The 12,703-nt window shown below is 29.3% G+C and overlaps 1 protein-coding gene and 1 long non-coding RNA gene across 2 annotated transcripts; one reads left to right on the top strand and one right to left on the bottom strand.

The window, feature by feature from the left end:
• Nucleotides 1-3,570: 3,570 nt before the first annotated feature.
• On the top strand, nucleotides 3,571-6,954 carry LOC111282126 (putative polyol transporter 4). Its single transcript, XM_022870083.2, has 2 exons — nucleotides 3,571-4,056; nucleotides 5,305-6,954. The coding sequence occupies exons 1-2, from the start codon at nucleotides 3,837-3,839 to the stop codon at nucleotides 6,666-6,668; spliced, it is 1,584 nt and encodes a 527-aa protein (XP_022725818.1). The 5' UTR covers nucleotides 3,571-3,836; the 3' UTR covers nucleotides 6,669-6,954.
• A 1,146-nt stretch (nucleotides 6,955-8,100) lies between these two features.
• Nucleotides 8,101-12,211, bottom strand: LOC111282127 (uncharacterized). The gene is made up of 3 exons (XR_002689210.2): nucleotides 11,934-12,211; nucleotides 11,630-11,816; nucleotides 8,101-10,961 (listed from the first exon to the last, which is right to left on the bottom strand). It is a non-coding gene; the product is annotated as an uncharacterized LOC111282127 (long non-coding RNA).
• Between the last annotated feature and the right edge of the window lie 492 nt (nucleotides 12,212-12,703).

The raw sequence follows: 12,703 nt of genomic DNA, 5'->3' as shown, positions 1-12,703 counted from the left end.
ATCTATTCTATATTTTAGGTGCCTAAAACTATCCATTTTTCATAAAAAAGCTTCACAAAAACCAATTAAAAAGCTTAACACAAGCACAAACACCAACCACAAGAAACCATAAAAACAGAAATATGGGCTTCAAAATATAAAATAGATATCTCAAGATAATGTATAAGTTCAAAAGACTTACAAGATAGTTAACACTTCAAAAAAAACTTCTAGGCAAATTTTGATAATATTTCAATGTTGGTACACGGTGGTCATGTCGAAATTTGGGTTTGTGTAATGTTGAAATCTATGTTTCTATTTTTATTTCAATAATATTTTCTTTTTTTAATTAATAAATTTTTAAGATTATATTTAATGAAAAAAAATTGTTGATTTAAAAAATATTTTTTAAATTTGACGTTGATTAAAAGTTAAGCAACGTGGCATGGCATTTAATCCACATTAGTACACATCATATATACACCAATCAAAATGGCACATAGGAAAAGTCAATGAACATATCATCAAGTTAAATGTCACATTGGTATTTTTAACATTAAAAATTTAATATCATTAATAATTGGACTGAAATTATTAAATGAAAATAGTATAATGACTAAAATTTTACGAATTATGATAAATGGACTAAATTTCGAATTTTAATGGAGTATAAGAACTAATAATGAAATAAGTATATAATAAATTTTAAATATATAATAGGGTTAATGTCATGAATGACCATTAAATTATTATAAAATATTGAATGTGGTATCTTAATTTTAAAAATCTCTAATGTGATACTTAAATTATAATTTGTTAAATAATATGATACTCACCGCTAATGTGAAATAACAATATGTAATAGATAAAAAACCTTTCTAGTATCACATTAGTTAACAGATTCATAATTTAGGTATTACATTAAATATTTTTAAAGTTTAAATATCACATTAAAAATTTCATTATAATTTAATAGGGATTTCAATTTTACTCATACTTAATGAGAAATCTAGCTTTTTACTTTAATGCTCGTACATATACCTAATATTTATTTATATATATGTTATAAATAGATTTTTATTAAATAATGTAAATTTTTATTTTGAATTAATTATAACTAATATGTTTTTATTTAAAAACATAAATTAATATATATTTAGGTTAAATACAAAAATGGCCTATGTGGTATACATTTTCTATTAGTTTGATATCTAAAAAAAATAAAATTGTTAGTTTGTTACTCCAACTTTCATTCCATCATCCATATTAGTATTTGAGACTAATGCCATCAGTTAACTTGTTGACGCGGTATGAATATCCAATAAAATACTAATATGCATAAAGAAACTTTAGTCAATGCCACATCATCAATTACTACATCAAAATGAAAAAAAAAAAAAAACTTTTTAAAAATTTTAATAAAAATATCAAATATTTTTAAAAATTATAAAAAAAAATTAAGAAGTTGAAACAGTTTTAAAAAAATTAAAAAAATTAAAAAAAATTATGAAAACTTTTAAAATGTAAAAAATCTCAAGATTTTAATAAAAAACTCCAAAAACCTTGAAAGAATTTTTGAAAAATTAAAAAAAAAAATGAAAATAAAAAGATAAGAAAAATTTTGAAAAACTCTAAGAATTTTTTAAAAATTTGTAAAATTTTTTTAAAAAGTTCTTAAATTTTTTCCTTTTTTGAATCTTAAAATTTTATTTTTATATAATTTTCAAATTATTAAAAAAATTTTGAATTTTTTTATTTTTATTAAATTTTTATGGTTTTTATGTTTTATTTTTTGAATTTTTTAAAAAGTTTTTACAATTTTTTATGATGTTTCAGTTTTTTCAATTTTTCAAAATTTCAAAAATTTCTAAAAATTTTTTAGAATTTTTAATTTTCAAAATTTTCAAAAAATTTTAGATTTTTTTTTTTTGGTTTTTCAATTTTTTTGATTTTTTTGAATTTTTTTGAAAGTTTCTTTTAATGTTGAAATAACAATTAATGATGTGGTATTAATTGGACTTTTTTTACATGTATCATAATTTTATTAAATACTCCTATGACGTTAGTAAGTTAACTAACAGTGTTAGTATAAAGTGCCATAGTGTATGACATAATGAAAATTAAAGTATCAAATTAATAATTTTTGCTGTTTAAGTACCAAACTAAAATAAAAATGTATGATACATAAATCATTTTTATATTTAATCCATATATTTATAAAAAATAACATTAATGTGAAAAAATAAAAACTAAAAAAGCTAAAAAATAAATTTTTATTTTTATTTTTAAAAAAAATTATTAGTATGTAAACTACTCATATCCACTAAATGCTCGTAAAAATTGAAGTAGAGATTTGAAATACCTTTTGAATAAGAATATAAAAATGAGTATAATATAAAAATTAAAAAATGTGGTTGAAAAATAATATACATGTCTTATATTTTATTCATTGATATTTTTATAATTTAAAAATTACTTTGTGATAATTTTTTATCAAAAAATACAAAAATTATTTTAATATTAATTTATGGACTCTATTGAAAATGTTGGACTTCAATTTTATCCTCTCGTATTCGAATCACTATATTTCGTCAATTAAAGTGTTGGGGACTTAAGTTTATATTTCGGGTAAAAAGTTTTTATTTATTTATTTGATAATGTTACGGATGAACCCCAATTTTTTCTCCTCCTCCGAAATTCACGGGTCGTGAGTGTAAACGACAAAAGTAACTGTCTGAGAAATCAAAGCAAACCATATATTTCAATAGCCAAATGTATAAAACAAAACCAATAAAAATAGAAATGTTATAACTTCAAAGTTATTATTTTTTTGTCTATAATTTCTGAAAAACCAACTTTTTTTAAAAAAAATTTTGTTGGCAAAATTCTTTGCATGTCGAGTGCTGCCCTGGTTTGATTTGCCAATCAACAGGGTGGGTTTCACACGCGAAATAGCCTTGGCATGAAAAATTCTCATGACCAAGCACAACGCCGAGCTAATGAGTTACATTCGACCATAATTTATGGCTTGTCATCTTGTTCAAAATTCAGAGAGTTGAATTTTAAAAACTGGCTGTTTTTTCAAAGGAGGACCAAGTAAACCCCTACCTAAATGGGATACAAGTATATATATTTTTCCCAAAGGAGGGTTATGAAAATTGAAAAGTATGACTTATTAGGATTGAAACAAACCGACTCAGCTGATGTTGTTGACTGTAAAAATTTGAGTAAAATCACAAACTCTGCCTGTTATCAGACAAAAGTCTTTTTGTTTCTGTTTCTAAATTTATGTCATACAATCAAGTTTCCCATGCGTTACATTCTAAATCACCGAATCTAATTCAGACAATTCCAAGACATTTATGCTGAAAGTAACGCAAGGATTGCTTTGAAAAGGGCATCTCCCCCTACTCCATTTTGCTTAAACCTAAAAAACGAGATGAATTAAGAAAATATACTCAAAAGGTCATTTAACCCTTTAATGGAAGCTGAGAAAAGTCTATCAAAAAATTGACAAATCGTAGGAATCTTGCATATTTTACACACTTTAAGGGATGCACTGTTCCCTTGGAAACATCATAAAACTTTGTTTTACCTTGTGATGTTGACTATTTTTCATTTGCACATTTAAGAAAGCTTTAGAAATTACCAAGCGGCCTGCTTTCGTGATAAAAGAAAGGGCCCACTTGCTCATTTGACTGCCTTTTTCTTCCTTCTAGCTTCAGATCTAAAAATCTAATTCATGGCTTAATCCTTGTTAACCAGAAAAGAACTTCTGGGTGTGTTTTTTTTTATTATTATTTTTCCTGTTTTACGAGTTAAAACAGGCAGGGCGAGGAAACAAAGGAAGGAGAGCTATGGGGTTGGTGGGTGTCCAAGAAAATGGAAATGGGGAAATGGCTTTGTCTTTGGGGAACAAGAACAAGTACAAGAGAATGGATTCTGAGCTATCAGATGGTTTTGATAATGATGCTTCACATCATAATCATCATCAACTAGAAAGGAAGAAAAGTACCAGGAAATATGTTCTTGCTTGTGCCATTTTTGCATCTCTCAACAATGTTCTTCTTGGTTATGGTAAGTTTTTCTCCTTCAAAAGTCAGAACTGCTCTGATTTCTTTCTGGGAAAATTGGAATTTTCATAGTTTTTCAGTTTCTTTGTTGACCTGCATGAATTTAGCAGGAAAATGTTATAACATTCAATCCTTAGCTTTATAAAGTTCATTGATATTGTTTATATAGAACCAGATAACATAGGCATAAAAAATGAGCAATATTTTCTTATCCTGTGAGTAAAAAATAGCAATAGTTAACCATCCAACCTAAAACTAATTGACAATAGATGGAGAGATCCAATTTGAATATAGATTACTGGGAAACAAAGGCTTAATTTATGTGAGATAGCACCACTTAACAATAATTTAGAAACTTTAACTCGGGTGAGTGGTTGATTGCCACATTTGTGGCTTATCCTTGGGATGCTTAAAATTCACCATTTTGGCTCAAAATCTATTTCTTTCATTCTATCATCATAAGCGGATCTTCGTTTGTATACCCTGGATATCTTATTATAGCTCATCTTCGTTGAGGATGCATCAGTGCATTTTGGAGCTTGCAAATCGTTAATGGAGATCATGGAGTTGAACATTCAGGAAAAACATGCTTTCACATTTTACATAGCATCAGCTAACTCATTTTTGCTGGCATATTTGTTTTATAGTAACCTTAGACTTAACCAACAGAGACCAAAATGCTGTCACAGTTAACCTGCCTGAATAATGAAAACTCCAGTTTAATAGGGGAAGTCTGTCTTTCCACAAGTTGATGGAACTGTTTTTTAATATTTTTTACACTAATGGATGCTTGCATATATCCCAATTTTCTGGAAGCAGTCTATTTATTTAGCGTGTAACGGTTCTCATAAGTATTTTAAACTCTTTCATTCCTTTTTCTTCTCTTATAGTCAGTGCAGAATGTACCACTTTAGATTAGTGAAAAAGATTTTCAAATTCAGTGTAGAAGTTCTTACGTGAGAAACTTACGTTCAATCCACTGAATTCTCTGAATAAAGTAATCCATGAACTTAGGAACATTCCCAAGAAGTACTGTTGGTTGTATTCCTTTTCTCTATTATTTCAACCTTAGAAGCTCTAGCTTAATTTGATCTTAAACTTTATCACAGATCCCCATGACATGTACCTGCAAAAAATTATCTGCTACATTTGTCAAGAATAAATTCATTCTCAACTACCTACTTTGATAGTGTTCTTCCTAACAACCAGTTTTAGTACACTTTGCAGCTAAGAATTACTCGTTTATGTACAGATGTAGGTGTCATGAGTGGAGCTATTATATTTATACAGGAAGATCTGAAGATAACTGAGGTACAAGAAGAAATCCTTGTCGGGATTTTGAGTGTCATTTCACTTTTAGGTAGCTTAGCTGGTGGAAGGACATCAGATATTATTGGTAGAAAGTGGACAATGGCCTTTGCTGCTGTTGTATTTCAAATTGGTGCAGCTATAATGACACTTGCACCATCATTCCAAGTACTAATGGTAGGACGGGTTTTGGCTGGGGTTGGTATAGGCTTTGGAGTCATGATTGCTCCAGTCTATATCGCTGAGATATCACCAACTATCGATAGAGGCTCTCTTACCTCCTTCCCTGAGATTTTCATAAATCTGGGAATTTTGCTTGGTTATGTCTCAAATTATGCATTTTCTGGTCTTTCGGTACATACAAACTGGAGGGTAATGCTGGCTGTTGGAATTTTGCCTTCAGTCTTCATAGGGTTCGCTCTTTTTATTATCCCTGAATCACCAAGGTGGTTGGTCATGCAGAACCGAGTTGAAGAAGCAAGATCTGTGCTATTAAAAACAAATGAAAATGATAAAGAGGTGGATGAGAGGCTCTCAGAAATAGTAGCAGCAGCTGGAATGTCTAATGGAGATAAGAATGAAGAGAAAGCTGTGTGGCGTGAACTGTTAAGCCCTTCTCCTTCACTTCGTCAGATGCTGATCACCGGATTTGGAATCCAGTGTTTCCAACAAATCACTGGAATAGATGCAACTGTGTATTATAGCCCTGAAATCTTCAAGGATGCTGGGATTGAAAGTAATTCTAAGCTTCTTGCTGCAACAGTTGCTGTGGGTGTCACAAAGACAGCTTTTATATTGATTGCTACATTTCTTGTTGATAGAGTTGGGCGGAAACCCTTACTCTATGTGAGCACAATTGGAATGACTGTGTGTTTGTTTTCCTTAAGCCTTAGCCTCGCCTTACTGGGGAATGGGCAGCTTGGAATTGCACTGGCAGTCTTGTGTGTTTGTGGTAATGTAGCTTTTTTTTCAGTGGGAATTGGTCCTATATGCTGGATTTTGACATCCGAAATCTTTCCCTTGAGGTTGCGAGCTCAAGCATCTGCTCTTGGGGTTGTAGGTAACAGGGTATGCAGTGGTTTTGTTGCCATGTCGTTCCTCTCTGTCTCTCGTACAATTACAGTTGCTGGAACCTTTTTCCTCTTTTCACTGTTTTCAGCTCTTTCTGTTCTCTTTGTTTACAAACTTGTTCCAGAGACAAAGGGAAAATCATTGGAACAGATTGAGTTGCTTTTTCAAAATCATAATGAATGGCAAGGAGTTGAAGTGGAGCTGGGAGACTCTGAGCATCTGGTACAGAAAGCATGAGTAATCGGGGATTGGCCGGTGCAATTTTCTTGGTGGAATCTTGCAATTTTTGTGGTTTAATGATTGAAGTGGAAGAGGTAGGAACCATATGAAAATTTACATCATTACAGATCCATTAATGCGCATCAGCGTGGAAGAGTTGGATTTCTAAAGTGAATGTTTCCTAGCGCCCTAGGTATCTGCAATTGAAAGCTCTGTAAGTTGGTAACCAAAAGGAGTAAGTATAATGTTATATGAGGTGCATTATTACAGTCAGAAGCATGCCCAAAGTTATATTTGTTTGCCATCTCTTCCTATACTGTTGATTTATCTTGAGATCCATGAGAAAATAGTATTCATGTTAGAGTTATAGCTTGGATTCTAGCCAAATACTTCCCTGTATCAGTATTTGATTTCCTCACACAAATCATAATAAATTTTACCATACAATGGATGGAAAATAACAGGGTTTTGCTTCTTCATGTTTGTACCTTTTAGGCATGTCATACGATGTTTAGTTCAATGAATATGGGAATCATTTTAAATCAAACTTTAAGAGATCAGCTTTTTAATTTGCAACATTTTCCAAACTTTAATTTAAAATGTGAAAGATAGCTTCTGATGTCTTTTGTTTTGTTGTCCTTTTTCTTGTTTAAGATTTGCTTTCTGGATGTTGGAATCCCCGTATGTTAAATTCAACTTTTCTGGTTCCTTAGGTTTCATTTGTGATGGTTAACTTTCTTAGCTATTATGATTTGAAAACTATGTTGGGGGCAGCATTCTAAAAAACAAGACTCAAACAATCTTACCGGGTAGAACCGACCCCCCCCCCCCCCCCACCCCCACCCCCACCCAAATAGTAAATGTGTTTGAAAGCGAAGATAACAATGAATCGGATCAAGATGAATTTTTACTTGTCTCAAATTTGATCCAACTTTATATTAATAAAACCTGAACCCAACTTGATCCAAAGAATTTTTTTTTTCATATCCAAATTCAATTTGATCCGATATTGCATAAATCGTGCTCAATTTAATTCGAAATTAATAAAATATTATTTTTTTAATATAAAATATTATTTTTTTAAATATTAATATATAAATTTATAATTATATAAATATATATAAATAATTAATTAATTAATTAAAAATAATTTTTATATGATATCAAGTTGGGTAAAATTTGCTTAAAATTTAAATTCGATCTAATCTTGATTTTTTTTTTAATATTATCTAACTCGATTTGAAACCTAATTTTCAAAAAAAAAAAAAATTCTATAGGTTCGGATCAAGTTAGAATCCGCTGAGGCGAATTGGGCTGTTAATCTTATTTGAAAGAGCTAAAAACAGTGAAAAGAGTAAATTTTGCATCTTAAAGGGGTGCTTTACGATAGACAAGTTTCAACATATCCTGAATATCTCAAAGAAGATAAAATAATCACTACCACAAAATGTGTAAATGCAGTGATAATATAGCCAAAGAATCAACATCAAGCTTTGAATAGATGCTCAACTCGAGAAAATCTCGACTCTAACCTTTCATTACCTTTAGTTGTCTCGTTTAGAAACTTCTAATCGCACGCCGAAATGGAACGGTCTAACACAAGAAATTCTAGTGTAGAGCCTAGGCTTCATATAACAGAGTTTGGAACAGGCCTGACGTATATACGACAGATGTTTCAACTTAATCAAAAATTTTCAATATCATGCAAGTCCTGCAATGATTTCCCTGCATGAGTTCCGAGACATGATATGGCATTCATGGAGGCATCAGCTGATGGCGTTGGCTAATGGTTTTCGACAAAATAGCTCCAGATTGGAGTGTTATGGCTTTATGGGCTGTCTCAACAGCCGCCAGAAACAGAGAAAGCAACATTAAAAAACCTTGGTTAATGATCCTTTGGTCACTATTGGTATATTGTTAATTTCCTAGCTATAACAAGTCAACCAACATTTAGACGGCGAGACGATTTGGAGTTACTGAATTCACGTTTAAAAGAAGTTACAGTATAAGTTTTCCTCTCAATCAAGGGAATGAAGGTCAAATGTAAAGTTTTGATTTTATTGTTTGTATAGAAGATGACATTTTTTTCTGAATATGCACTAGCGTCCACACTACGCTGTGGTAGGAGAAATATTAATGCTTTAAAAATATGTAATATATGCAAATGTATTAAGAATGTACTTCGATTTATATTTTTTCTTTCACTAATGTAATTGCCATCTACAGTTTTTGTCTATGGTAGCACTATAAGTTGTAGAACATATATATAATATATACAAAAAATATTTTTTCTTCAAGTCAAGATTGATGAAATAGCAAACATGAATTAGGTTCAACATATTTTAAAGAAAAGTTATCATAAAATTTTTTGAACCGTCCGTTAATTGCTTAATAAATTAAGTTTTATACCTCCATTATGCATTTCACCCCTTAAATTCTTTGCTGCAAGACATTGAAGTGTCTTTTGCGATTTTTCTCTATTGTAACAAAAATGCTTATTAAAAAAAAGAACCTTAAAACTATAAAACAGTCAACTATAATGGAATCCTCTAGGCAAAACTTATAACCAATGACAACAACTTATTTATCTTTTTAACAATAAAATCAATTCAACAATTTTTATCTTTTGGGTTTGAGCCTAGTCAATTAAAATGCATTACAATGCATTAACAACAAAATCAATTTGACAATTTTATATTTAAAGCATTTAGAGACTCAATGTGATAAAATTTTTATCTTGTCATGAAAGATTTAAACCCCTTTACATGGCATACCCTTAAGCAACAAAAATAGTTAATAGAAAAATTGAAGAAATAAAACATGCTTGAAAATGAGGAATAACTGTATAAACTTGAAAATTTACCCTTAAAAGTTATAAAAGGGGTAGAAAAAAGCAGTCTAATTATACATCAAATTTGACCCAAAAAAAAGAATAGAAATAATTAATAAAAAAATGCAGAATCTCACTTTACCAATTCAACCAATAAAAATTCTTCTTGCAATTCAACCAACAATCGGTTTTAATAACTAATAATGCTAAGAATGGTAGTGAAAAAAAAAAAAAAAGCTCACTACCATATTTAACATTTGAGTAAGTTTAATTTATCAATTTAAGTTAGCTACATACCTAAATGAACAAAAAACTTGGTTTAAAAATTTTAAGGAATGAGAAATGCTTAAAAAGCCTAAAATCAAAAAGTTTTTTGACAAACCAAGTGAGATTTGTTTAAACATTAAGCAATATTAATATCACAAACCTAAGTTATCCATGTGCTAAATGAGGAGCAATTCCACATGCTTGTTAATTTACCTTTAAGAGTCATGAAAAGTCGAAAAAATAGCTAAAATCACCCAAGTTTAATAACAAATCAAGCAAGACAACATTGTTCTACCAATTGAACGTGTATTTGCAATAAGAAGTAGGAACATCTGCATCATTGCTGACACAAACGTGTAAAAGACAAAAGATGTTGTTTGAGACTAATTTAAAAATTATAAATCTATTTGAGTGTTATTGTTTAATCAAGATGTCATTTTCTAAGTCAAAGTAACTAAGAATGGAAACTTGCATATTCATACTCGACTCTTTCTTCTCACTGCTTGATTTCAAGTATATGCTGTTGAGAAAAAATAATAATCCAAAGTAATAATGTATAGAGTTGCAAAGACAAAAAAAATCCACACACATCCAACTATGGACTTGGCTAACCTAAACAATCGCATTCATATCACATATAATTTTTACATCATTTTATTCTTGAAACTCTAATCAATTCTACTACCACCCATAGGAAACAAGTTGCATCATTCTATTCTTAAGTTATGCAAATATCCTATACTAAAAATTGTTTCAATAAATGTTCTCTAACTTTACCAAATACTATAACTCAAATTTTAGGAGAATATATAGCTAAAACTAGGGGAAAAACATATGAAATCAGACTATAAATTCCACAAATTAAGTAGAAAAAAGAAAAAAAAAAAAAACAAACCTAAATTAATCACTTTCCTCTCTCTATAAAAACCCATAGAAACTAAAATGAATAAAAAGAATTCAAAGTTTAATCACTTTCAACTCAAACCAAACAATACCCCGAAAGTGAAATATTCCATAAACCTCAAAGAAATTCAAAAGTTAAGTACCTTTAACTAAAACCAAGTAATACTCAGATTCTAAAACACTCCAAAACATTTTTTAAAAAATAAATACAAAAAAAAAAAAAACCAAAGTTATTACCTTGATATGGAGAGATCCAGACCATAGCAGAATCTGTCTTTTTTTCTTACTTCCCTTCTTCCTGCCCACTCTTTCTACAAATCCCAAGTAATGTAAGTAATGAATTCCTTATAAACCCGCAACAAATAATAATCCCAAGTAATGCAATATGGAGTAAAGTCACAAAAATCCATACACATCCAATTATTGGCTTTGCCAAAACACTATACATCACATACATATCACTTTTACATCATTTATTCTTAACAAAATAAAAAACAATTTGCATCATTTTGAGCTTAAGGTATTCAAATATCCTATACAAAAAAATGTATCAACAAATGTCATCAATTTTACCAAAACACTATAACTCAAATTTTAGATGCAAATATGGCTAAAACCAAAGAAAAAAAAAGAAACATATGAAATCACATTATAAATTCCACAGATTGGCCTAAAAAAAAAACCATAGATTAAGTATAGAAAAGTAAAAAAAAAAAAAAAAACCCAAATTAATCACTTGCCTCTTTCCATAAGAATCCATCAAAACTAAAGTGAATAAAAAAGAATCCAAAGTTTAATCACTTCTAGCTTACACCAAACAGCATCCTAAAAGTGAAAAACTCCAAAAACATAAAAAAAAAAAAAAAAACTACAAATTTAAGCACTTTCAACTAAAACCAAGTAATACCCAGATTCTAAAACACTACAAAACATTAAAAAAATAAATATGAAACAAAAAATAAAAAGCCAAAGTTATTACCTTAATATGGAGAGTTCCACCACCAAACTTACTATCAGTGTTGTTATGGAACTCCATCCAAGCTATGTTCTCATAAAAGCATGAACTTGAAAATATAGTAAATTTCAAGTCATTGATTCCAGAAGGTTGATAATCATTTTACCAGTGCTTTTGATTGTGGAATGCTCAGATGTCTTCTTCTTTCTTCCTTTATACAAAATTGTTAAAAAAGTATTTAGAAATTTAAATAAGTACAAGAACGTAAGAAAATTTAACTTAATCGAGACAAAAAGTTTACAAAATTTGAGAGATGAACGACTTTTACCAAGTATTGCCACGACTGAAGGAGTTGTAGATGTGATAATGGTTCATGTTCAAAAAATTAGGGTCCTAATTAGAAAATTGAGAGAGTGGTGGAGGGTTTTTTCGATAGAAGATTTGTTAGGAGCTTTTTGAAGAAAGAGAATTATTGTTTTGAAGGGAGAAGATTTGAAAGAGCTTTCCCTGGTACTTATTTTGAAATTCAACGAAATTTTTTTAGAGAGGTTTACAATTTTTTGAAGAAGACTTGGAAAGAATATGCGAGGTAGTCAAACGGAAATGCAAAAAATATATATATATTTTTTACAGTTTTCTTTTTTTATTTTTTATTCTTTTCTTCTTCACTTGCGAGGCAATCAACAATCCTAGTTTCAAGTAAATTGACTACCAAATTCTTTGAACCAAAGCTAATGATATGGAAATCATAAGATCTTATTTCATTAGTTTAAATTTATTCAAGAAAAAATGAGATACGATTCTTTTAATATTTAGTTAACCTTTATTTCAAAAATTATTGGAATATTTGAATTAATTACAATCTTAAAAGTTGAACGTTGTTAGCTTTTTAGGTGAGATGGTAATCTAAAAAATGGTAAATTAGATTAGTCCAAGTTTTTTTCAAATAATGATTTCAAAATAATTAAATGAAAAATTAAAATTAATATTAAAATATGATGCAAATGATAACAATTGATATATTTAGAAGTATATATAATCAACAATGAAAATAAAGAGATAGGGACAAAAAAATCAAACACAAAAATTTATAAAGGT

Source organism: Durio zibethinus, chromosome 5 (assembly GCF_047325235.1).
Source record: "Durio zibethinus cultivar Kanyao isolate XHJ-2024 chromosome 5, ASM4732523v1, whole genome shotgun sequence".
In the NCBI taxonomy this organism is placed as follows: Eukaryota; Viridiplantae; Streptophyta; class Magnoliopsida; order Malvales; family Malvaceae; genus Durio; species Durio zibethinus.
Note: the sequence above shows the minus strand (reverse complement) of the source record. Positions and strands in the feature narration are given on the sequence as shown.

Bases quoted from the DNA above. Each gene is read 5' to 3' on its own strand.
- LOC111282126 (XM_022870083.2), top strand. From the start codon at position 3,837: ATGGGGTTGGTGGGTGTCCAAGAAAATGGAAATGGGGAAATGGCTTTG. The intron at 4,057-5,304 runs GTAAGTTTTTCT...GTTTATGTACAG, and splicing joins CAATGTTCTTCTTGGTTATG to ATGTAGGTGTCATGAGTGGA.